General features: G+C 40.2%; 1 protein-coding gene across 4 annotated transcripts in view; it reads left to right on the top strand.

Annotated features, from left to right (window-relative positions):
- The window catches only part of LOC144689645 (exportin-1), a 60,921-nt gene extending 51,105 nt beyond the window's left edge, over nucleotides 1–9,816 (top strand). For all 4 annotated transcript variants that reach the window (XM_078556888.1, XM_078556891.1, XM_078556889.1 and 1 more), the window contains 5 exons: nucleotides 891–1,059; nucleotides 1,145–1,279; nucleotides 6,479–6,638; nucleotides 6,721–6,817; nucleotides 8,718–9,816. In XM_078556888.1, the coding sequence (XP_078413014.1) occupies nucleotides 891–1,059; nucleotides 1,145–1,279; nucleotides 6,479–6,638; nucleotides 6,721–6,817; nucleotides 8,718–8,864 (708 nt within the window). In that variant the 3' untranslated portion in view covers nucleotides 8,865–9,816. The remainder of the gene's footprint in view (nucleotides 1–890; nucleotides 1,060–1,144; nucleotides 1,280–6,478; nucleotides 6,639–6,720; nucleotides 6,818–8,717) is intronic.
- Nucleotides 9,817–27,734: the final 17,918 nt, after the last annotated feature.

The following is a 27,734-nucleotide window of genomic DNA, read 5'->3' on the forward strand; positions in this document are numbered from 1 at the left end:
AGACGGTAAGCCATTGTATGTTGATAGTTTCAAAAATGTATGGTTCTGCTGTTACTACAAGATAAGCTTTGCCCTTCGCAAAGGAGGGGGAAAAATTGTCCAATGAGGACTTTTGAAAGCATCCATGACCAAAATTAAACTGATGTAATTTATTGCATAGTTTTATGATAAGACCAGTGTATTTACTATTGGAATACCAAGAGTAACCATTTCATATCTTGAGGTTTTTACTTCAGACTTCCATTTAAATTAAGTTACAATTTCCCATTCTAAATATGTTATGTTAACGTATTGAAGTTTGTCCACATCATGCCAAAAAGTGAAGGGTAATAGATTCATTGCCATGATCCCCCACAATCTGAACCTCCTCTCTGTCTTGAATGTATACTTAGTGGAGGCTGTAGAACAAGAAAATGAGGACACAACTCTCTTGGGGGTAATTCTAGCATCCTGGGCACCAAGGATGATGCATATATGACGTTGAGAGATGAAGTGGGGATAAAAAACTACTAAACATGTTTCCTTTGGAAATGTTATTTTTCTTAAATTCAACAGATGTTAAAGACAAAATTAATGAGCCCTCTTATTTTCTCTCGTTTCTTGCTGCTCCTGGGCTGTGCAGAACCTCTTCCCAAACTCAGCCAATTATAGGTCTTCACTATTCCCCTTTTGAGAAGTGACCAAGTTGGAGATTAGTGTGGCACTGGGTTAATACTTTTTTTTAAATAACCTTTTCATCTTGCAGGAATGCAGTTCTAATCAGGAATCCTCATGGGCACAGTAGCATTTTATTCCTTGGTGCTCTAGACATTTTAATGTTTGTATTCTCTTCTCAGCTGAATTTTTTGAAATTTCCAGTAATGTCTCAAAACTATTTTTTTTCATTTCAGGACTTCGAGGAATACCCTGAACATAGAACAAATTTCTTCTTGCTTTTACAAGCTGTAAATTCGCACTGTTTTCCAGCATTCCTAGCCATTCCTCCAGCACAATTTAAGCTAGTTTTAGATTCCATAATATGGGCTTTTAAACACACCATGAGAAATGTTGCTGATACAGGTTTGTTAAAATTACATATACTAAATTTGATAATTAAAATTAATATTTGACAACCTTCTGCAACTAAATTGTTTTCTAATAACAGGTCTACAGATTCTCTATACACTGCTGCAAAATGTTGCCCAGGAAGAGGCGGCTGCACAAAGTTTCTATCAAACATACTTTTGTGATATTCTTCAGCACATATTTTCAGTTGTCACAGATACATCTCACACTGCTGGTAAGAACTTTGTCTGAGTAGCAATAGTGCATATTTGTTTTAACTGCTTTTGAGCTTTGTTGCAGTCAACTGAATATTAGTTACATCTGCTTTTAACAAGTTGAAGTATAATTGGTGTAGAACAGGTTTGTCCAGCCTGCAGAAGCCCCTCTATGTGGCCCCCAGATCAATGGTGAAAATGCTGGTAAGGCAGGTTGGTGAATTTGAAGATTTCTGCAGGGGACTGCTCCTCTAATCACAGCCTGTTTCTTCCGCATTTTCTGCTGATAGACTCAAGCAGCAAACATGGGAGAGAAACGGGCTATGTGAATGCATGGGGCCTCCGCTCACCACACTTTCCCATGGCTCCGGCTGCATTCTTTTCCTCCCTCACCCCCACCCCGCCCCCAAATCTCTTGCCGTTCCTCTTGGTGCTCTAGGCCTCAGACCTCACTCCAGTTCTCTCTTCTGTTCTCATTGCACCTATTCGCTAAATCAGCTGGGCGTGAGTGAGTGAGGGGACTGTGTGCGTGCGTGGGATGAATGTGTCTGACTCACTCCCAAGTCTCAGGGTTCTCATTCACCCTCACCCCCAGACACTAACAGCCAGTCTCACCCACTCAAGGGATGAGGGTGAGTGAGCCGCTTGAGACTGATATTGAGCTGCACACACACACTCACCTTTTCACACTCTAATGCTTGCCTTTATTTGTGACTTTTTTTTAAAAAATTATCAATTTATTATTTTTTCTTTTTGCTCAGCAAGTTTTCTTCTCCTACGTCAGCTTTTTTTCTGAAATTCAATGTTGTTGAAATTTAATGTTGTACCAAACCTTATTTTTCTGAAATTTGCTCATCGGCCCCCTGCGCTTCCCCCCCCTCCCCATGCAAAAATGTTGGACAAGCCTGGTATAGAAGCTTGATTTGGAAACGAATCTACATGGGCATCTTCTAATTGGAGATTTAGTTAATGTCTGCTTTGGGTATTTTCTGGTTATACAGTAAGTCCTTGCTTAACGTTGACTTGCTTAACATTAATGTAGTGTCAATATATCCATTTAATGTTGCCAGTTTCACTTTAACGTTGTTTGCCACAGACTTCCTCTTCTGTGGCTACCTGCTCACATGACCTTTCCCACAGTGGTTTTGCACCCGCCTTTAGTTCCTCTTCTCCTTCCGCCCCCTTTGTTTTTGTCGTAGTTCCTGGAGTCTGTCCTCAGTAACTTCTGGCTCCAGTTCTGAACTTGCACTACAGTCCTGGGCTCTATCTAGTGGCAGAAGTTCACTGGTGTAGGTAGTCCTGGGACTTCAGCTGCTACTGCGCCAACCAACATCCAGCACTGGATGGAGCCGAGGCAATCTAAAACAGGCTTGTCCAGCCTTTTCGCTCGGGGCCAAGTGTCGGATTTTCTCTCGCTCAGCCAGGGGGTTGGGGGGTGGAATTGCAAGTTTTGGAAAGAAAATGAAGTGGGCTCAGAGGAATTGCAATTTATCTCGCTGGCTGTTATTCCAAACAGCACAAATGTGTGTCACTATAATCAAGCTGCAGATGAGAAGACTTACTCATCATCTTACCTTCTCTGCACTTATTCACTAAAATGGAGGACACCTGGGGTCTCCCGAGGTCCGGCCTGCCATCAGTGAGCACCCCCGCTGCCAGTGTAAAGTAAAATTGAGGCCACCTGAGGTCCGGGACTGCAACTCTGAGCAACCCCCTCCTCTCAGTGAAAATTAAAATTAAGGCCGTCTGGGGCTATTGAGGGCGAAGCTCCAGAGATTGAGGTGGGGGCCGTCACCACTGAGCAAACCCCTGCCCATCAAAATTGAATTTGAGGCTGGGGCCAAGGTTGCCACTCCCCCAAACCCCTCGCCAGCTCTGGCCACCACCCCCCAAACAACTACCATTAGGTCCAGTCACCAACCCCCTTCCCAAAGTGCTGATCAACCCAGGACCAAGCACCCGCTCCCTGCTTGCCTGTGATTCTGAGCCCCCAGGCTAGAAATGGAGATAATAATAACTTATCCAGCATCTGATGATGTGATGCTCACCCAATCATAGTTCTACCCTACATTGGCTGCTGATAGGCTCACTAGTGGCTGCCTATGTAGGGTGGAACCAGCCTGTGATTGGATGAGCAGGTTCTAAGCATTTTTCAAAATTCTGTTTGGGTTGTCTTGGATGGTTGACTCCAACGACGTGGTGGGCCAGGTGAAAATGCCTCAGGGGGTGCATCCGGCCTGCGGGCCAGGCCTTGGACAACCCTGATCTAAAAGTACTGTGAGTAATGTTTTGGAATTTTATATTGTATTTCTCATATTAGTGTGTTTTATTTTGCAAGTTATTTCTGCTAGGAGTTCAGGGCTGTATATGTATGACACAGTATTTCAACTTGGACGTTGTTTTTTTCTGGGCAAGAAATGTCTGGGCAAGAAATGACTGAAAGAACCCAAATCTGGCTTTAGCATTGATTCCTATGGGAACCTATGATTCAGCTAAAATCGTGACTTTCAGGAGCACAACTGCAACTTTTAAGTGAGGACTCCCTGTATTTGCATGCCCGGTAATGGATGTGACCAACCCTGGTGTCTTCTCACTTGTTCCTGCACTGACCTTTACCTGGAGAGTACAATAAAATAGGATATTAGAAGCTGGTAACAGGTTTTATTTTTTGAAGTCTAACTACCCATTGTAGCGAGATTGGGTATTTTAATTTTCTTCTTTTAATTTGATTTCAGAATTCTGTATCAGAAATGCAGCAAAATTTGTCCAAGTAAATTGTGCTAGGTTAAACTTGCATTTCAGTGTTCAATGGAAAGAACTATTTTAAGTTTAGTCAATTGATCTGATATTCAGTGCTCATGAACCTGATTTTGTTTCTCTTTCTTGTACTACTGCTCATTCAATGTTTATTTGTAAAAGATGGCTTCATTTGGCACTGCCACACCTCCGTCAGTTGGGAATTGGTTCTTAATAGGGTACAGTCCCACAGGGGCCAAAAGCCCACTGGTGCTTTGCCTAAGTGCTGACCAAGTATTTGACTGTGTATGGAGACTACTATAGCTGAGCCTAATCTTGTGCTCACTCTTATTCACAGTTAGATTTTTGATCTTGGATAGTCCTTGAATAATGATGAGAAATAGTAACCTGGGCTTTTTTCCTTCTTAATTACTATATGGCTGTAGCTTCTCAAGTATTTCTACTAGAATCAACTTTAAACAATCCAGGAATCCAAGTCTGGGTTTTGGTATTTATTGCTAATTGACAGCATGTTTATTCAAGACCATCAGCACATCTTGCCTATTATGACTAGCAATTAAACAAGTAGCAATTTTGTAGTTATTGTCATTTGACTCTACATACCAATTCTGGATTAAACTCATCTTTCATGTGAATTTTTCTTAATTTACAGAAACGAAATGCAAATAATTTGTCCAATTAACTAACATTTTTGAAATCATTAATTCTTTCTAACCTAACACTTTATGGCAAGTCTGGTTTAAGGCTGTTAAATGGAGTTGATACTTCTAGGAAATTGGCATTTTGGACAAACTGTTATATAATATTGGGGCCATGGAAAAATAGATTCACAAAGATAATATTGAAGATGTAATAATCTCGAATATTGGGACTATATTCACTGGAGCAGTGAAGGTTAAGAGTAGGTCTAACAGAAGTGCCCAACAATATTAAAGGACTTGAGATTATGAAACTAAAATATTACTTCCATTGGTCAGTGAATCAGAATAAGTGAGCATAAAATTAGGATTAGCACCAGAAACATGAAGGTTGTTGGACCTTGCTGTTGACTGCTGAATTTCCTACATTTCAATAGTGATTACACTTCAAAAAGACTTCATTCATTGTAAGACACTTTGGCCCGTCTTGAGGTTGTGAAAGGCATCATATAAACCGAAGTCTTAAAAGCTAGAAGGAATTTTTTTAACAAAGGATTGTTGGAACATGGTATAGATTACCACTCAAATTTTAGTGAAATTGACTAGAGAACCATACGTCTATGTCAGATTAGAAAATATCTTTAGTGCTACCCACTGACTCTTAAAACATGACTATTGGTGCCCACTGTGGAGCAGGAGTAACATTGGTAAAACTGTAATTGCTGAAACTGATTCAGTATTTACTGGAGTTTGATAAAAAAAAATTTTAAAAGTAGGACTAAAGCAGGAAAATGGGACTAATGAATTACTCCAGTATGACTTAACAGTGGTAAAGACCTATATGAATGGCGGAAATGGCTTTTTGTATTTAAATTTGTGATCTTTGATTGGACAGATGTTCAACATAAACTGTGTAAACAAATATTTGCAAAATTGGGAAGCCAAATTTTATTTTGTAATTTTAACAAGTTGCTTAATGGGAAGTGTTGAAGCACAACCTGTTCAGTGTGTTAACTTTCTAATAAGTAAAAGATTTAAAGTGAGGAAGTATTAGTAAAAACTAACTGGATTATGCAGTAATGATATTTTCATCTAATGATAGCGTATCTAAGATACAATTACACAATCTGCAGTATTTCCAGTGTATTGGGGTGGGGGGGGGAAATACTTGAAGTGGTGATATTACAAGCCTTGTTCCATTTTCTAGTTAGGCTAGTTTGTGTCATGTTTCTTAGCTGCACAGAAATCAACAACTTGTTTTCATACATTAACAACCCTTTTTTACATTATAAGTTTAATCTACAAAACTTGTGATATGTGGCATTTAATACAAAAATGTTGCTTAGTCATAAGAACAGGCAAAGCACTTCACAGGTGTGAGGAATACTAACAGACCTAAAAATTAAAGGCTAGAGTCAGGGGAATGGAGAGTTTGGACAGTGTAGGGCTGGAGAAGGTTACTGAAATTGAGGGATGAGGCCAAGAAAGAATTTCAAGATCTGGGCACGAACTTTAGAATTGAGCTTTGGAGGATGGGAGCCAATTTAGGTTACTGAGGACAGGGTGATGGGTGAAAAGAAGTTGGTGCTGGATATCATTCAAAAATTTGTGATTGCTGCAGCAGTTAATTCCATTGCACTGTGTGGCATGTTACAGTTGTAAATTTAGATTACTTGTAACTGATTTTACAGGTTTAAACTAATCTTCATAATCTGCTAAATTGAAGATTGTAGATAAATATTAATGTTTTTGTAATTGCACCTGAAGGTCTATGTTCATGTGAAAGTTGATTCTTAACATTCTGTATTTGTCACTTTTTTGTAGGTTTGACAATGCATGCATCAATACTTGCATACATGTTTAACCTGGTGGAGGAAGGAAAAATATCAGTGCCCCTTAACCCAACAAATCCTGTCACTAATCATGTATTCATTCAGGATTATGTGGCCAATCTACTGAAGTCTGCTTTTCCACATCTACAAGAGTAAGTTGGTCTTAAGTGATTTAAAGCAAGCTTTTTTAAATCATTATTTTGCTTCCTAACTTAAATTTTCTTTTTCTAACAGGGCACAAGTGAAATTATTTGTAACGGGGCTTTTCAGTTTAAATCAGGACATTGCAGCTTTTAAAGAGCATCTGAGAGATTTTCTTGTACAAATCAAGGTAAAGAAGTTCAAGTCTAATCAAAAGATTTCAGACTATAGCGAAACCTCATCCAAGATAGCTTCATATTTAATAACTCTCATACGTGAGTTCCAGGCTTCATGGCTAGAATCTTTGGCGAGTGGGGGTGGGGTCCCCTCGCCAACACATAAAATGACGCACGGTGACGTCGGGCGTGCGTCATTCAGATGTTCAGCGGGTGTGTACCCGAGTCGGCTGCACGACCGCCGAAGTGTCAAAGGCCTATCAAGGCCATTTAAATACCAATTAAAACTGAGCTGCCCATCCAACCTTAAGGTTGGCAGGCAGGCAAAGAGCCCAGGTGGCCTTCGCATTTATCATGAAACCTCTTCCACGGGCAGGATGAGGTTTCATGAATGTATTTAAAGTTTTATAAAAAATTTTAATAACATTCATAGATACGTCCCAGCTCATGTGATACTTTCACATGAGGGGACATGTCTTAATTTTTTTTTCTTAAAATTTTCAGAGCTTAAACTAATCTCCCTGAGGCAGCTCTGTGCCTTGGGGATTTCTGCGCTCTTTCGCGCATATGCGCAAAAGAGTGCACTCCCCGACTCAGCCTATCTCTACCCCCCCCCCCCCCCCCCCCCGCCCTTGCCAGCACAGGGCGCACTCAGCACTTCCAGGCAAGCGTCACACTGGGCAGGCCTTAATTGGCCCACCCATGTAAAATGGTGGCGCCCAGCCGATCGTGGGCGGCGATCAGCTGCGCTCCCGCCCAACTCCCCCAATGGGGAGAAAATTCTTTCCCATGAAGAGTATTCATAAACTTGCATGGAAAGCTGAGATGTATTGGTTCTTACTAGCAGGATGGTGAGCAGAAGGGTTTTTTCAGTTTTACCAAAGTTACTCCTGCTCCACGGTGGGCCCCAATAGTCATGGTTAAGCATCAGTGAGTAGCACTAAAGATATTTTCTTATCTGACAAAGATGGTATGTTTCTCTAGTCAATTTCATTAAACTGAGTTGGTGCCTACTGAATCTTATATTAGGTATGAATGTTGATTATTCTTCTGCTGTAGAGATTTCATTGTTAAATTTAACAAAACCACTCCATTTTCACCGTCCTGTTTACAGAAATATATCTTCCATGTCTGATTATGAAACTAGGGTTCATTCTTGTTCTGTTTCCAGTTTTGTGAAAAAGAAAATTAGATTTTCCAAAATCTTTAAGCAAATAGAATTTGGTGACTTGATCTCTTTATTGAAAGGGTGAAGACATGTCATTCTCAACTGAGTTGTTTGTGTATGGAGCTTATTTGTATGAGATTTTACTTTATATGGTACGTGTAGTTACCTTTTTAAATGGACACCTTAAGTAAAACTTGCCTGCCCAACATTAAACATTGTACAATTACAGATTTGTCTTAAGAGCTACACTACATGGTGTGTTTAACTGCTAGGAATGCAGTTCAGTACCAGAAAGTTTCAGATTTGAATCCTTGTCTTGTGTTATTGACAGGTCATAGCTGGGGTGGGTTGGGGGTCCTACTCGTTGCTGAACCAGTGATTTTTTTTGCTTAAACAAATGTATGTTTATAATATAATAACAGATTCTACTATGATGTCTTGCATGATAAAATACCCTTCCAGTGCCTCCTGGTAAGCTTGCACATGAATGTTCATTTGAAGGAAGTAATAAGGAACTACTAGATTCTTGAGCTCTGCCCAGCTCATCTTTAAAATTGAAAATGGTAGGTGTGGAAATGTAAATGTGGTGAGAGCTACTAGAAAGCCAACTGCGGAATAAGGAGCATTGGAGATTACTGCTTTTGCAGCTGAAGAGTGGAATTGTTCCAAGATGGTTATGAAAAAACATTTTTGTAAACTGGGGTATTATTTTTTCCCCTTTTCGTTACAAATGTTTTTGTTTGCAGGAGTTTGCTGGAGAGGATAGTGCTGATTTGTTCTTGGAAGAAAGAGAGGCTGCATTACGCCAGGCCCAAGAGGAAAAGCATAAAATTCAGATGTCTGTTCCTGGTATTCTTAACCCACACGAAATTCCTGAGGAAATGGTTGATTGAGAAATATGGAGTAAACCAAGTTGTGCTATTTCTTCTGTTCAGCCACTATTAATGTAGCTTTGCAGAATGTAATCGCACATCTGTGTTGACCAAAAACAATGCCAATATGTGTATATTAAATCCTTTGTCACCTGGTAGCTCTTTTTACTTAGTATGCAATTTCTATGGCAGTTTTCTTGTGTAATACCTTTTTTCCATTGTTATAAATTAAAAGTTTTGTCATCTTTGTTTAGATTTGCATGCAGTTGTATGAATTAAATCACTTTTTAAAGATCACTTGTGCCCCATTTTATGGTTTTGGGAGGGGGGAAACCGAGGAGAGCTGAAAAGTGGACTTTGCTTGTGCCTCTGCTTGCAAAGTGTACAACATATATAGGAATTATTTTCTGTAATTGATCACCAATCTCTTAAATTAGGTGTGTGTTACTTTGTTGTAGCATAGCCTTTTTTGCAGCCTAGAAATGAAAGTGAGCTGTGGAAAAACACATTCAAAGGGTTGTGTGTCAGGCATGTCCCAGTGCTGCTTTTCAATTGTATCCATGGGTAGTTGGAAGAAATGGTAATGCTTGACTGAATTAATGCAATTCTAGCCAGATAAGTTTGCGGCAAGATCATGTGCATATCATCCCAGTGTAAAGCATCTTGAATGACTTGGGAACACAGTACACTTGGTTATTTTTTATGAATTTTTTTTGTGTATGTATGTGCTGTCGCTTTGTCGACAACAGCTTTTTGTTTTCCTCAATGAGGAGTGTTGCTCATTTGTGAGCCTTCATTAATTCTAAGTGAAAGTGGTTAAATATTTATCGAGTTAGCATAGGCTGCATCTTTATAAACAGCTCATGAAAATACTGATGGCTTTTGATGACTTGTACTAATTTACATTGTTTACCATGCTGTAGTGCTTCCAGAACACTACTTAAGAGCAAAATAAATTTGGTTTACATTTAAAGTATGTCTTCTGACCTTGATGTTCGTTGTTTTATTTTAAAATTGACGTGACTTTTTTCAAACTTGTTTCACAGATGCATTATCAAATTTTGACGAGTTGAAGTTTTAACAGTGCTGACATTTATCCATCAATTCCTGGCCACATTTGCTACAGTGTTTATTGCACTATAACTGAATTAGATCTTTTACCTTAGATATCATTGAGACTTGAAACGGCAACTTGGTGCATCCTTTTTATTGATATATATATTGTAATTCCACGGAATGCATCACTGTTTTGTGGCACAAAAACAGGTAATTTAGCCCACCTTATTTATGTCAATGGTTATGCTCACACCAGCCTCCTTCCACCCCTACTTCAACTCACCCTCTTAGCACATCCTGCTATTCCTTTCTTCCTCGTGTACTTAGCTGGCTTCTCAAATGTGTCAATGCTGTTCACCTCAATTGCTTTATGGTAGTAAGTTCCACAATCTAACTACTCTGGATTTTTAAAAAAAAGTTTCTCTTAAATCCAATTAGGAATTTATTAGTGACTTTTATATTCATGACCCCCTATTTTTGGATACCCCCATAAATCTCTTGGTCTACCCTATCATAATTTTAAAGACTTATTGGGTCACCTCACAGCCTTCTCTTTTCTAAAGAAGACAGCCATTGCATGTTCAACCTCACTTCTGGTATCATTTTTGAACGTTTTTGTTTTGCACTTTGGTAAATACTTCAATAGTCCTTTTTGTAACATAGAGACAAGAACTGTGCACAATACTCAAGTGTTGTCCAACCAAGGTTCTATAAGTTTAACATAACTTCTCTGCTTTTCAGTTCTGATCCTCTAGAAATAAATCCATGTGCATTCTTTGCATTTTATCTAGCCTTGCCGATCTGTGTTATGACTTTAATGATCTGTGAATTTGTACTTGTATATCCCTTTGCTCCTATACCCAGTTACTCCTACTTAATATGGTCTTACATTGACTCTTTTCCTCCTACCAATGCGCAACAGCGCACATTTCCCTGTATTGAAATTAATTTGCCATTTACATGCCCATTCTGCAAGCTTATTGTCTTGTACTTCGTATGTCATCTTTTTAAGGCATGAATTGTTTTACTTAGCACTGGTTCCCCTGAACTGTCTGATACCACCTCTTGGCTGATTGGTACATGTGCACAAATACAGTGGAGACCATTTCTGCCTTGTGTTCTCTAATTTTACAGGGAGACTCTTGGCTTTTGCTTAGCATCTCCATTACAAGGCACTCTGCAGGTGATGGATTAAATGTATATTTCAGCACTGTTTGACACAATTTATAGGTACTGCAATGTAATTCCCTAACATTAAAATACCCAACACTTGATTTGGGTAATCTTGAAGTTTGTTGAGTTTTGGAAAGATAATCTCACTGAAGAAGTGCTGCTGAAGAAAGACATCTAAGCTTTTCATCTTGCATTCATCAGGACACCACGAGAATACCCATATAAGGGGAAAACAACAATTTATACTGTATGTGAAGAGAGTGCTCATTGGTTGGCAAGTGGCATTGCCATCAAGAATGCAGCACTGATGGTGACTGACAGTTAACTACCAAGCATTGTTTGAAATTTAAACTAGGCAGCTTGACCCTGAGGAATAAATCACGAATGGTTGTCACTCATTTTGTTTAGCTGAAACAGGCATAATGTGTGTACGTGTCCTTTGTCTGCAAAGAACAGGGCCCTGTGTATTAATATATGTAGCTTCCAGCACATGCAAACGTGCCACACTGCGAGCCCGACTGACTATCTTAAATTGGTTGTCAGCGTAATTCTTAGTACGTGGACAACATGTACTAAACAATCCTCAATCACAGAATCACATTTAAAGTCAGACATAGTGTTTTGAATTTTACAAGCACGGACCGGTTGGGTACGGTCTGTACCCTGCCCATTGTGAACAGCAGCTGGGACATGATGTTTGATGCAATCCGCTAGTTTTTGGGATATACGCCCTACATACCTCACATCACTCTGGTACTGAAATTCATATGCCATGTAACTCATTTGTGTGATAGGCAGAACATCTTTTTGACTTGACAGCAGCATCCTGTTGTGGCGAATACCACTTGTGTTGCTACTGCATTGTAGCAGCTAGCTTCACCTATTGCTCAAATTTTTGAGAGACATTGCCTTTCCAGGGTAATCCAAGGTAGACTGGGCACTTTTCAGTACCTGTTTGAAACACATCCGCACCATAAACTCACTTAAGCTGAAGCGATTTGGCAATGCAATTAATGATGCCACTAAACATGTAACAAATCTCTCTGACCATGCACTCTCAAAGCGAGGAGTTTGTTTTTGCACATGGCTTCAATTTTGGTGTGCCTTCATCCCAAATCAAACGAGAAGAAGTATTTGCTGAGTTTGAACTCCCCTAATCCCAACTACCTTGCCTCTAACCAGCATCCACTGAAGACGCCAAATCCTTGAAAGCACACCTAGTTGTTCTAGGGCATGTATATTGCAGGATTCTAAATGACCTGTACATCTTTCACATGCAACGCGAATGTCTTACAGAATTGAGAGGCCTTAAGACCAACCCAACATACACATCGTAAACCTGACAAAGCAATGGGAATAGTCATCCTTAACAAGCGTGACTACATCAACAAAATGCATGCCATTCTTAAGGACCGGTCCAATTTCGTATGCATTGGACCTGCTATTCAACATAACCGGACAGCCTTGCTTGAAAGTAAGCTTAAAAAAAAATGCTTGCCGGACTTGTGTAAAAGCAATGAGTTCCTGCATGATATATATGACGGGGTTCATCCTCATGGTTTGCTACGTCCACGTCCTTTAGGCATGTCTCTCTTTTTCAGCAATATTCAAGTTCTGTATGACCAAACATCTAAAGTTGAAGTGTTTGAATTTTGTTCTTGAGTTCATTGCTAGATGTCACTATCACATGATTTGCTGTGGAATCACCAACATCTTGTCACTTTCCATATTCCATTTTGCAACTACTGGTCAAGAATCGACTAACCATACTGTGACAAAAATGAACCATAAGACATAGGAGCAGAAATTCGGCCCATCGAGTCTGCTCCGCCATTCAATCATGGCTGATAAGTTTCTCAACCCCATTCTCCCACCACCTCCCCGTAACCTTTGATCCCCTTACCAATCAAGAGCCTATCTATCTCGGTCTTAAATACACTCAATGACCTGGCCTCCAAAGCCTTCTGTGGCAATGAATTCCATAGATTCACCACTCTCTGGTTAAAGAAGTTTCTCCTCATCTCTGTTCTAAAAGGTCTTCCCTTTACTCTGAGGCTGTGCCCTCGGGTCCTAGTCTCTCCTACTAATGGAAACATCTTCCCCATGTCCACTCTATCCAGGCCTTTCAGCATTCTGTAAGTTTCAATCAGATCCCCCCTCAACCTTCTAAACTCCATCGAGTATAGACCCAGAGTCCTCAAACGTTCCTCATATGTTAGGCCTTTCCTGGGATTATTCTCGTGAACCTCCTCCGGACCCTCTCCATGGCCAGCACATCCTTCCTGAGATATGGGGCCCAAAATTGCTCACAATATTCTAAATGTGGTCTGACCAGAGCCTTATAAAGCCTCAGCAGCACATCCCTGCTTTTATATTCTAGTCCTCTCGAAATAAATGCCAACATTGAATTTGCCTTGAATTGAACCATGCTTGGCTATGATGTATTAATTATTGGATTCTTCCTGATCAATACACCAGATTAAATTGATTACTTACAGTTTGTTATAAAAATATAATTTTCATAATATTGTGATTTATTGTAAAGGTAGGTTAATAGTGGGGTTTAGATTAGTTTTTCTTTGGTGGATTTAATTGAATTGGAGACAGTTGGACTGGAGCTTTTAAGTTATCAAAAGGGAAGCAATGTTTGAAATGCTAAATACATAAACATGGCTGAAGTGTTAGAATGTGAGGTGTGAGGAACATTTGCATTTGTAGATAAATTAGGTTAGTTTGAATTTCAAAGAGATGGTAAGATGTTACACCTAGCTGTAGGAAGCTAAGCCAAACACACTTTTTCCCAAAGGTTACTGATATTGAGAGTACTATGAAAGATTTATATTATGAGGAAAGCAAAGTTACAAAGACATATTGGAACAATGGAACTTACATTAAAAAGGAAGAAACATGTATAAAATAGATTAGGTTGTGTATAAGGGGGAAGGCAGTCTAAGATCTAGCAAGTGTGAAAAGCCTCCAGCCTCTATGCATCAAATTGCTGTCTGTGGGAACCGAAGCTAAGAAAACTCTGTGAATATCACTGTCCAGGGTATTGTGTGCTTTGCTTGGGTCTGTTAAAATTTTTGTTTTTACTGTTACTGGTAGTCAGATTAATTAGGGGATTTAGGAGTTATTGTAGTAGTAATTTGTGGACCTATGTATATGCTTAAAATCTTTTCTTCTATTATTTAAATGTTTAGTTTCATTTTGTAAAAAACCTCAGACTCAGAGGATTTATTATTACTGAATTCAAGGCACACATCTCAAAATAAAATGCAAATTGCAAAACAGTTGTGGTAGCTGTTTCAAGTTTCCCTCTGGGATTTGAGCTGCTCAGTATTTACCATCCGCTGTGCCATAAAAAAATTGTGGGCTCTTTGCAGGATATATTTGAAATTCCTTGTTTGGTTTGGGGTTGGTGAATCTTAAGGTTATGAGCATGAGAAGCCTTTGAATTCGGGAGTTTGAGGTTTTTTTTTAAGTGGTGAGACTGCAATATGGCTTTGGCAGTTGCTAAGACTTGTTTGGGAGTTGAAGTTATAACTTTGGTTGGTTTACAAAAGGTAAATAAAACTAAGTTAATGCAATTGGCAGGTAAGTTATGATTAGGATTACCTGCAGGGGGTAAGGAAATCAGACATAATTGAAGGTATAGCGCAGCATTTGAAATTGGAAGGAATGCCCAAGAGAGAGAGTTCTCCAAGGGGTGGGTCATTGGAATTGGCTCAAATTCAGTTGCAAATGAAAAAATTAGAACTAGAGGCAGCAGAAAAAGAAAAAGGAAAGAGAAAGGGCATTCCAAAGGGAACAGGCAGGAGAGAGTCAGAAATAGCCAGGTTAGAAAAGGAGGAAAGAGAAAAAGAGAGACAGAGTTCCAGCTTAAAATGCTGGCAGTTAAAAGGAGACAACATAAGGCGTGGAAGGCCTTATTTCCAGATCAGAACCCAGTGGGGAGATGATTAAATTTGTACAAGCTCTTCCAACATTTGAAGATAGATGTTGAAGCATTCTTTATTTCATTTAAGATAGCTAAACAGATGAAATGGTCCCAGGAAAACTGGAATTGTTGTTACAATCTAGGTTGGTGGGTAGAGGACATGAGGCTTATGCTTCACTGTCAGAAGAAATGTCGGTGAACTATGATGTGGTTAAAAAAGGCTATTTTGAATGCATACGATTGGTTCCTGAGGCGTACAGGCAGAAATTTAGGAATATGAGAAAACAGCCTGGGCAAACTTATATTGAATTTGAGAGAGTAAAACAAAGTAATTTTGACCGGTGGATACGGACATTAAAGATAGAGATGGCATATGAAGCTCTTAGAGAAGTAATTATTTTGGAAACATTTAAAGATTCAATTCCTTTGTAATGAGAACTCGTGGAGGAACAGAGGGTTGAAACAGTAAAACAAGCAGCAGAGATAGCTGATGATTATGAGTTAGTTCATAGAGCTAAACTTTTTCTCGACATCCTTTTAAATCAGAGAATGAAAGGAAGGTGGGTAGTCAGGGAAGAGGAGTAGGTGGAAATTCCTAGGAAGTTTTTTTTCAGAAAAAGGAAGGTGCTGAGGGTAGAAGTGATATTCTAGAATTGAGGTGTTTTCATTGTAATAAAATTGGACACACAGTCTATGTTGGAAATTACAGGGAAAATCTGTTGGGATTATTGGGGTGCAGAAAATTTCTGGAAGTAAAAGTACTGCGGGTTCTGAGGTTCAGGCATAGGAAAGACTAGTGGTTTGTGTACAGGTAAAACAGGAAGAATCAGTGAAAGGTAAAGAAGTGGGAGTGTGTTCACAATTTACCCAAGAAAGTTCTCAGGAGCAGGTTGCAGAAATGTTTAAAGATTTTGTATGTGAAGGGAAAGTCTTTCCATGTGTATAGGTTGGAGTAGGTAAAGATCTTAAAATTTTCAGAGACACAGGGGCTAGTCAATCCTTAATGTGAGAAAGTGACATTTGTTGCTCAGAGGGAGTATTGCAGGAATAGGTGATAATAAGTGGGGTTCATGAAGATGCTAAACCTATTCCATTGTGGAAGGTAAATTAAAAGAGTAAGTGGAAAACAGATGAGGTGATTGTTGGAGTAGTGGAAAAATTGCCCATTGCAGGGGGCTCAATTTATTTTAGGTAATGGTGTGCATGATGCCTATGGTAGCTGAGCAGCCTGTAGAGGTGTCTTCAACAGAAGTGTTGCAGAGGGAGCATCCTGGATTGTTTCCAGATTTTATGATAACAAGATCACAGGCTCGCAGCTTGAAAAGAAGAACAGGAAGTTCAAATGCAGGGAGAAGGTGTGGAAGTCCAATTAGCTGACACTGTTTTTAATAAAATTGTTCAGGAAGAAAGAATGGAGGGTAATGCAGCTGAGGTATTTAGCTCAAGGCAGTTGGTAAAGTTACAGAAAAAGAATATACAAATAAGACAGCTATATCAGACAGCTTACTCAGAAATAGAGGCAGAATGTATTCCAGAATGTTATTACCTTTAAAGGTAAATGTCTTAATGAGAAAAGGGTGGCCTTATCATGTTTCAGCAAATTAAAGCTGGAAGGAAGTGCATCAGGTTGTCATACCATTTGGATATAGAAATGAGATTCTGAGAATAACTCATGAAATTCCAGTGGGGGGACACAGGCAAAAAATACAAAAACAATTTTATCGGCCTGGATTGCATAGAAATGTAGTCAAATTCTGTAGAACATGTCAGGTGATAGGGAAACCACAAGCAGTGATTAAGCCGGCACCTTTAATTCCAATTCCAGCATTTGAAGAACCTTTTATTAGGGTCATGATTGATTGTGCAGGATCCCTCCCTAAGACTAAAAGTAAGAATCAGTAGTAACTGACCATAATGGATTTGTCTACAAGGTTTCCTGAAGTGATACCTTTAAGAAATATTACAACAAAGAGAATTGAGGAAGAGTTGACTAATTTTTTTTTACAAGATATGGTTTACCAAAAGAAATACAATCAGATCAGGGTTCAAATTTCATGTCACAGCTGTTTAAGGAAGTAATGAACAGTTTGGGGATAAAACAGTTTTAAGTCAACAGCTTACCATCCTGAGTCATAACGGGCTTTGGAAAGATGGTATTAAAACTTTAAAAACTATGGTGACTATCCACAGAATTGGGATGGGAAATTCCGTTCTTGTTATTTGCTATTAGGGATGCTTCTAATGCATCAATTGGTTTTAGTCCTTTTGAACAAGTTTATGGTCATGAGGTAAGGGGACCACTGAAATTGATTCATGAGAAATTGGTGGGTCAAAATTCAGAAACTACTTTCCTGGATTATGTATCAAACTTCAGAGAAAGATTGGACAGAGGATCTGAGTTAGTTAGGGAACATCTAAAGAGATCACAGCAAGTGATGAAAGTGAAGGCAGACAGGAAAGCCACTGCTTGTGGTTTTGTTGTTGGGGAAAAGGTGCTAGTTCTGTTACAGTACTGGGTGACTCATTAAAGGCAAGGTTTAGTGAGCCTTACAGGATTGAAAAGAAACTGAGTGGAGTAAATTATTTAATAAATATCCAGATAAAAGAAAGAAGCAGAGGGTGTGCCATGTAAATATGCTTAAAAAGTACTTTGACAAGGAAGAGGACCAAAACGAGGCATTGGTGGTGGTAGATAAAGAGGAAGAGGTAGAAATGAAGTATTCTGAAATTGATTTTCCTCTAATCAAATTAGATAATGAGAGGTACTTGAAAATTTAAATGAAATATTGAGTTACATTCCAGATGAGTGTCAAAGTGATTTGGAGAAGCTAATGCAGTCACACAAAGCTATTTGTGGAAATAAGCTGGGGAGGACAAATTTAGCTATACATGATGTGTGAGTGTAGAAGTTTCAGCTTTGATAAGGCAACAGCTTTATAGATTAAATCTAGCAAAGTTTTCACAAGGACAGAGAAAAATTGAATTCATGCTTCAAAATGATATCATTGAGTTTAGTTGCAGTAACTGGAGTTTGCCTATTGTGCTGGTACCGAAACTGGATGGAACACAAAGACTGTGTGGACTATCGAAAGGTGAATGCGGTGACAAAAGCGGATTCATATCCTATACCACGGTTGGAAGATTGCATTGAGAAAGTGAGACAATCAAAATTTATCACAAAGATTGACTTGCTAAGAGGATATTGGCAAGTAGCATTATCGGAGAGAGCAAAGGAGATATTGACTTTTGTGGCGCCAGATGAACTATATCAGTTTAAAGTTATGCCATTTAGTATGAAAAATGCACCTGCAATATTTCAAAGACTGACAAACGAAGTAATTACAGGGCTGAGCAATTGTGCTGTTTACGTTGATGATTTGATAGTTTTCAGTCAAACATGGGAAGAGCATTTATACCATCTGGAAGAATTATTTAATCAATTACAATGAGCTAATTTTGTAATGAACTTGGCTAAAAGTGAACTTGTAAAAGCGCAAGTTACATATCCAGGCTGTACCATTGGACATGGCAAGGTGGCTCCAAGAGATCTGAAAGTCAAGGTTTTCGTGGATTTCCCCGTGCCTACAACAAAACGAGAAGTTTTGAGATTTCTGGGCATGAGTGGGTTTTACTGGAAATTTGTACCAAATTTTAGTAGTAGTTTAGCAATTATGTCTTACAGATTATGTCCCAGATACCACCATCACCATCCCTGGGTATGTCCTGTCCCACCGGCAGGATAGACACAGCAGAGGTGGCAGCATAATGGTAAACAGTCGGGAGTGAGTTGCCCTGGGAGTCCTCAACAGCAATTCCGGACTCCATGATGTCTCGTGGTATAAGGTCAAACATGGGCAAGGAAACCTCCTGCTGATTGCCGCGTACTGCCCTCCCTCAGCTGATGACTTAGTGCTCCTCCACATTGAACACCATTTGGAGGGCGGCAATGGCGCAGAATGTACTCTGGATGGGGGACTTCAATCCTGACCGAGCTGGCCGGGTCGTAAAGGACCTAACTGCTAGACTGGGACCACGGCAGGTGGTGAGGGAACCAACAAGAGGGAAAAACATACTTGACCTCATCATCCTCAACCTGCCTGCTGCAGACGCATCTGTCTATGACACAATTGGTAGGAGTGACCATCACACAGTCGTTGTGAAGACAAAGTCCCATCTTCAGATTGAGGATACCATCCAGTGTGTTTTGTAGCACTACCATCGTACTAAATGGGATAATTTTCGAACAGATCGAGCAACTAAAGACTGGGCATCCATGAGGCACCGTGGGCCATCAGCAGCAGCAGAATTGTACTAGAACACAATCTGAAACCTCATGGCCCGGCATATCCCCCACTCTACCATTACCATCAAGCCAGGACATCAACCCTCATTCGCTAAAGAGTGCAAGAGGGTATGTCAGATGCAGCACCAGGCATAGCTGAAAATGAAGTGTTAACCTGGTGAAGATATAACACAGGACTACTTGTATGCCAAACAGCATAAGCAACAAGTGATAGAGCTAAACGATTCCACAACCAACAGATCAGATCTAACTCTGCAGTCCTGTCACATCCAGTCATGAATGGTGGTTGACAATTAAACAACTCACTAGAGGAGGAGGATCCACAAATATCGCCATCCTCAATGATTTAGGGGCGGGGCCCAGCACATCAGTGCAAAAGATAAGGCATTTGCTATAATCCTCAGCCAGAAAAGGCAAGTGAATGATCCATCTCTGACTCTTCCGGACGTCCCCAGCATCACAGATGCCAGTCTTCAGCCAATTCAATTCACTCCATGTGATATCAAGAAACAGCTGAAGGCACTGGATGCTGCAAAGGCTATAAGCCCTGACAATATTCTGGCAATAGTACTGAAGACTTGTGCTCCAGGACTTGCCATGCCCCTAACCAAATTGTTCCAGTACAGCTACAACACTGGCATCTACCCAGCTATGTGGAAAATTGCCCAGGTATGCTCTGTTACACAAAAAGCAGGACAAATCCAACCTGGCCAATTACCGCCCCATCAGTCTACTCTCCATCATCAGTAAAGTAATGGAAGGAGTCATCAACAGTTGCTATCAAGCAGAACTTGCTTAGCGATAACCTGCTCACTGATACACAGTTTGGGCCACTCAGCTCTTAACCTCATTACAGCCTTGGTTCAAACATGGACCAAAGAGCTGAACTCCTGAGGTGAGGTGAGAGTGACTGCCCTTGACATCAAGGCCACATTTAATTGAGTGTGGCACCAAGGAGTCCTAACAAAACTGGAGTTAATGGGAATCAGGGGGAAAACTCTCCACTGGTTGGAGTCATATGCAGCACAAAGGAAGATGATTGTGGTTGTTGGAAGTCAGTCATCTCAGCTCCAGGACATCACTGCAGGAGTTCCTTAGGGTAGTATCCTCAGCCCAACCATCTTCAGCTGCTTCATCAATGATCTTCCTTCCATCAGAAGGTCAGGAGTGGGGATGTTCACTGATAATTGCACAATGTTCAGCACCATTTGCGACTCCTCAGACATTGAAGCAGTCCATGTCCAAATGCAGTAAGATCCTCTGGGATTTCAGCAGCTCAGCATTTACCATCCTCTGTGCCATATGAAAAGCTACAGAAAATGTACAAATATAAAAACAAAAAGCTAAAAGCTACTGCGGATGCTGGAAATCCAAAACAAAAACAGAATTACCTGGAAAAACTCAGCAGGTCTGGCAGCATCGGCGGAGAAGAAATCAGTTAACGTAATGAAGGCTCGAAACGTTAACAGAAAATGTACATTAATCTGGTACATTAAGCTTTTGATGTATAGATTGTTCTATATTGAAAACCTGTCTTTGATCATTTATGTTTGGAACAGATTGGCCGGTTTCCAAGGAGGAATTGAGCCATTTCATTCAATTATAAAAACCATCTCAATGGCAGATCATCTAGTGAAATAGTTTTTTTTTAAAATTCCTGTTCTGGTATATCTTTGAAGAAATTTAGAGCCACATATTGGGCAGTAATTGCACAAATATTACAGTAAGTCAGAAACCAACAAAAAGAGGCAGGTCAGTGACAGTCACAGTCATAAGGAGGGAAACTACTTCAATGGTCAGCTTAACATCTAATGCAAGATAAACCTTAGTAAAATTTATAATTGCTACAATTTTTTTGTGTAGTTTGTTTAAAGTTTATTAAATTTTGAGATGTATACAATCAAAACTCTATTCTCCTGCTGAATTTTCTGTTTACCTAACTTAAGATTGCATGGTGGAATCCCATCTACAAGGTACAAGTCAGGAGTGTGATGGAATACTCTCCACTTGCCTGGATGGGTGCAGCTCCAACAATAATCAAGAAGCTCAACACTATCCAGGAGAAAGCAGCCCACTTGATTGGCACCCCATTCACCACCTTCACATCCACTCCCTCCATCACCGACGCATGTTGGCCGTAGGGTGTACCATCTACAATAAAAGAAAAATACTGCAGGTGCTGGAACATCAAAACAGAAAATGCCAGAAAAACTCAACAGGTCTGGCAGCATCTGTGGAGAGAAAAACAGAGATAACGTTTCTGAAGAAGTCACACGGACTCAAAACGTTAACTCCATTTCTCTCTCCACAGATGCTATCAGGCCTGCTGAGGCTTTCTGTTTTTATGTACCATCTACAAGATGCACCTTCCAAACCTGCAACCTCTACCAGCTAGAAGGACAAGGATAGCAGATGCATGGAACACCACCAGCTGCAAGTTCTCCTCCAAACCATTCACCATCCTGACTTGGAACTATATTTCCATCCATTCACTATCGCTGGGTCAAAATCCTGGAACTCCTTTCCTAACAACACTGTGTGCATACCTGGACTGCAGAGGTTCAAGAAGGTGGCTCACCAACACCTTCTCAAGGGCAATAAGGGATGGGCAACAAATAAAAACAGAAAATGCAGGGAAAACTCAGCAGGTCAGTCAGCATCTTTGGAGGGAGAAACAGAGTTAATGTTTTCAAAATGTTAAATCTGTTTCTCTCTCCACAGATGCTGGCAGACCAGCTGAGTTTTTCCAGCATTTTCTGTTTTTATTTCAGATTTCCAGCATCTGCAGTATTTTGCTTTTATCGATGAGCAACAAGTGATGGCCTAGCCAGTGACACCCATATCCTGTGAAAGAATATTTTTAAAAAAATGTATATCCAAGTTTATGGATGGCATTTAGGAGGCATAGTAAGTTGTGTGGAAATTGCAAAGAGCTGATGGACTAAAATGAGTGGGTGACACTATAGCAAATGGAGCTCTGAGTGAGGCTCTCTTGGATATGAGAAAGACAAATTGGAATATTTTCTTAATGGTGAAAGACCAATAGGAATTGAATATTTTGTTAGCACAAATCAATAAAATCTAGTGCGCAGGTACATGAGGTAATCACAAAGGTAAAAGCAAGTTAGTAATTATCTCAAGGGAGGGCGGGGTTAAAATTCAAAACTCAGGTGGAGATTCTTCGGTTGTATAGAGCCTTGGTCAGGCCCCATGTGCAAAACAGGATTCAATTTTGGGCACTATTTCAGGAAAGATATGTGGCTGCATTTGTTGATGCCACAACTGCAGAGGGTACACTTCCTGCTCATGCACAGTTGCAATACCAGTGACATACTAGGCAGCTGCTTGCATTAAAGATGGTAGGAGTTGTTACGATGACGATTAATGTTTCAAGAAGAATTCAAAATCCCAATTATCTACTGAAAGAATTAAGCCACAAAATTCCACGGTTTAAAACAAATGAATTTTACTATACAATAGTCAAAGCAAACAGTACTAACTAAACACTATCTTAGATCATCAATTATACTTTATAATCAAAAACACGATCACTTATACTTTAAGACTGAAATCCTCAACTGAACTTCCCCTTTCCACTTTGACTGCACTCACAAGAAGTCTTTGGCTACTTATCAGGCTCTTGAAGGTTCCTTCACTTCCTGGGACCAAACCAAAGCGCTACTCAGGAATTCGCTTGAATTCTCCTCGGTGTTCCTGCTATCTTCTGAGGTATGAGCTTTCTTGGGGTTCTTCCGCTAGCATCCAGCTAAATGGTCCTCCACCACTCCTTAAGCACCTCACAATTGTGGATACTCCAGCTCAAGCATGTGGCTCACTGCATTCTTACTTAGTTACTCCAGTTCAGAAATACTCCTGATTTCTAGTAGCCCTGCTTCTGATCTACAGTTGCTTTACACCTCTTGGCAGACTCTCTGCCTGTACCCAAGCTGAACTGCTTGTTTATGTGAGCAAAAAAGCAGATTAACCCCACACAAAAGTGCAGTTCCCGGCAAGCTGTCTCCATGGTAATGTGGAAGGGACCCACATGAATAATTTATATCTCTAAACGAGTTAACGACCCTTTTTCCAGACTTGCTGGTTCCACCAAGAAACCCCCTTGTTTACAGAGGTGCTTTTAGCTTCACACCAAACCTTTTAACCCTGAGGTATGCATGAATAATTTACCACTCTAACAAAGACAGGAGAATGCAACTCAGGCACACTATCTCAGGTAAACAAGCCCTCCTGCCATGTTATGGCTTTCACCCTTCTACCTCTGACCTTGTTAAGTACACATGGAAGGATCTTTGATATGTAAATACCTTGGGTGGTCTGGCAACATCTGACCCCCCCCAGAGGTTGTTACCTTACATCAAAAATTTAACCTTCCCAAACTAAAAGTTACCTCTAAAATATTAAAATAAACCATGAAACTAGAACATTATGACAGGATCTTCATAACATCCTCCCAGACCTACTCAGAGGGCTGAGGGGTGGGCACATCGTATCATATGCACTCTTGTTGGCAGTGTGGCTGATAAGAGGTAGGCGTGCTCCCTTGGCAGCAGCAATACTAAAGTTGTTCGGTTTTTGCACATGGAAGATATGGAAGTGAAGCAAGATATAGATAGGGTAAAAAAGTTGAGATGGGAACAAATGAAGTCAATGATGGGCTCAGAAATGATCTTACAAATTTGACAGTAGAGGAGTTGAGAGAGATGTGAACATCAACGCTGTTTTTTTGGATTATGTCATCAAGGAGCAGCATGTAGATTAGAAATAGATAGATCCTTGGGGGACAACAATGATTACAATACAGGAGCCGGAAGAGAAGCCATTCCAAGTGACACTCTGGCTAAGTTTAGATAGATTAGAATGGAAGCAGTTGAGGGATCGTTCCCTCCGGGACACCCTGGTCCACTCCTCCATCACCCCCTACACCTCAACCCCCTTCCACGGCACCTTCCCATGCAGCCACAGAAGGTGCAACACCTGCCCCTTTACTTCCCCCCTCCTCACCGACCAAGGGTCCAAACACTCCTTTCAAGTGAAGCAGCACTTGCACTTCCCTCAATTTAGTCTACTGCATTCGCTGCTTCCAATGCGGTCTCCTCTACTTTGGAGAGACCAAACACAGACTGGGTGACCGCTTTGTGGAACACCTTCGGTCTGTCCGCAAGCATGACCCAGACCTCCCTGTCGCTTGCCATTTTAACACACCACCCTGCTCTCGTGCCCACATGTCTGTCCTTCACTGGAACTGCAATGTTCCAGTGAAGCTCAACGCAAACTGGAGGAACAGCACCTCATCTTCCGACTAGGCGCTTTACAGCCTTCCGGACTTAATATTGAGTTCAACAATTTCAGATCATGAACTCTCTCCTCCATCCCCACCCCCTTTCTGATCCCCCTTTTTCCAATAATTTATAACTTTTTTACAACTATATATTTTTCTTTTCCCTCCTATTTTTAAATTTATTTCGATCTATTGTTTCACCTCCGCTTTTTAGCCCATTTCAATCCCTTTCCCCCGTCCCACCCCAACTTGGGCCATCTGCCAGTAGCTTGTCCTGCTTGCTACCCTTAATGTCCCCATTAGCACATCCTTTAGATAATATCACCACCATCAACACCCCTTTGTCCTTTTGTCAATGACATCTTTGGCAGTCTCTTCTGTGCTTCCACCTATCTCTGGCCCCCTATCAAGCTCTCCTGTCCCACCCCCTTCTACCAGTTTATATTTCATCTCATTTCTATACGTCTTAGTTCTGATGAAGGGTCATACGGACTCGAAACGTCAACTGTATCCCTCTACGCAGATGCTGTCAGACTTGCTGAGTTTTTCCAGGTATTTTTGTTTTTATTCTAGATTTCGAGCATCCACAGTATTTTGCTTTTATCTGAGTGCTGTTCCATCCAGCTGCACACAAAACATGGTTTATGGAGCTTACATGGAGGGAGAGATTAACGGAGGTTAAGAGGGCAGTGAACCTTCCTGAACTGCTGCAGTTCACGTGGGATAGGTACACCCATAGTGTTGTCAGGAAAGGAGTTCAAAGTTTTTGACCCAGTGACAGTGAAGGGATGGCGATATAGTTCCTAGTCAGGATGGTGTGTAGCTTGAAGGGGGACTTACAGGTGGTGGTGTTCCCATGTGTCTGCTGGCCTTGTCCTTCTAGATGGTAGAAGTTACAGGTTTGAAAGATGCTGTTGAAGGAGGCTTGACGAGTTACTGCAGTGCATCTTGTAGATGGTACACACTGTTGCCACTGTATGCCAGTGGTGGAGGGTATGGATGTTTCAAGTGGTGGATGGGATGTTGATCAAGAAGGTTACTTTGTCCTGGATGATGTCCAGCTTCTTATGTGTTGTTGGATCTACACTCAAGTTCACTCAACTACACACAGCATTCCATCACTCCTGACTTATTTATATTGTGATACATAAGACAAATAAATTACCAATTATAACCACAGTTTCAGATACGGCGTACAAAAGCAGATCTCTCATCATGCAAATGGAGGAATAAAACCTGACTGATTAGTTGCTTGTAAAGCTCATACAAAGCCCGTTGAAATTTTACAGCTAGGTAAATCAGAAGGGTTGAGTGGGCAGCAATGTTAATCTGAAAGTGAGATTGGTTCCAAACTACTTGCACGTACTTTTGTGGGTTTCAATGGTCCTTTTAAGAACCACTGGTTAGGCATCTGTAGAATCTGAAAAGCAGAAACTCAGCTTTGACAACTTTTAACTGATTTAACCTCACTGCAATATTGAAATGAGACCTGTACTCATTTCAAACAGCTAAAATGTATTCCTAAAGAAAAGTCCTGGAAATCGACTGGGCGCATGTGCAAATCTCAGTGTGCTGGCTTCACTACAATTTAGATCAAATTATGTAAAACTTTTATAATTTAGCTTCCGCCAGAGTCCCTTTGGCGAATGGCCTATTGATACTATCAAGACCAATATGTGAAGAATGGTATTGTGTTTATAAGATTATTGTATTTTAGGACTGTAGCTTTAAATTTAGAGTAAATGAAAGGGATCAAGTAGCTTGTTCTGGAGTCGGCCTGACAGCAAGCATGGCTGGTCTGATTGTTACAGATCAAAGGAAGGCTTAAGTTGTTTTACTGAGAAGAAGTTGCAAAGTATTTATGCTTGAATATAAGGCAGCAGTCTCTGAGTTTATAGTGAGTAATCTCTGAGTCTCCCAAAGTCCCAGAAAGGTGCTGTAGGTATCGGGTAGTAAATAGTAATGCTGTAAACTGTGCACTTACTTCTAAGATGAAAGGGACTTGGGGTCAGAATAGCTAATTAGCAGTTCTACCTGGATGCAAGGTTAGCGTGTTTCATGTTGCCATGGGGAAGAGGATAGAGATAGCCACTTTTGAGATTAGGCTGCAAGCTTCCTTACAAATCAACGAATATCACAGACAGACATCAGTTCTGTGTGGTCAGCAGAGAGAAGAGGCAGCATGGCTTTGTAAGCTACGACAGCCGGATGTGAAAGAAAGATGGTCTTTAGTCAAAGAGGTGCATCTTGCAGCCTTCTGAGGATTTCAGGAAATTTGTTCTGGTTGGCCAGGGGGAAGAAGAATCATCAGAACAGGCTTCACTGCTGACGGTGGATTTAAGAAATTCTCCGAAAATAGAGGAAAGAGCCTAAAGTTAGTCACTTGAAGTTACTACTCAGCGAAGCCCATTGGAAGTTGGGACAACAGTGGACTGTTTGCTAAAAGGATTATAATTCCATGGGTGATAAGTATAAAAAAGAAATATCACTTTCTGTAGTTTAAAGTGTACGTTGCCTACAAAAAGAAAATAGTGTTTAGTGAAGAGTGTTTCCTTTAGTGATTTGTTACAGTAAAAGTTTCAAAGCATGAAATCTTGCCATGTCATTCTTTCAGCTAGTAACTGGAAGTTCAAATCTCATTTTAAACGTTATTGGTCTCTATGAAGATCATAACAATTGGTAACATAAAATATTGCTCCAGCAAGATGAGGTTTGAAAACTGAAAAGGAATAAAAGTTAATTTGTTGTTCTGTCATAAAATGTTAGCAGATTCTTTATTTTTCTGAAGTGGTTTAAGGTTAATTTTAATAAATAACCATTCTATTTCAACAAACGTCCTAAATATTTGAAAATGTTCTCAGAGTACAATTTTAAATCCATCGAACTGACAGCACAAAATTAAAATACGGAAGAGCCAAATAAAATTTTGGTTTCAGGACATAGCGCTTATTATTTTTTAAAATCTTCATGTCAAGTTATAGACCTGGGGTCAGTTTGAAATGCTATTCAAATGTTCTAGAATGGTCTTAGTTTTTTTGTTCCAAATTTCTTTTGTTAATTCATATAGGCTCCTGTATGTTAATTAAATATATTCTAACAAATAAAGGAACACCAATTGGTTAAATT

The sequence above is a fragment of the Cetorhinus maximus genome, chromosome 14, assembly GCF_964194155.1.
Source record: "Cetorhinus maximus chromosome 14, sCetMax3.hap1.1, whole genome shotgun sequence".
In the NCBI taxonomy this organism is placed as follows: Eukaryota; Metazoa; Chordata; class Chondrichthyes; order Lamniformes; family Cetorhinidae; genus Cetorhinus; species Cetorhinus maximus.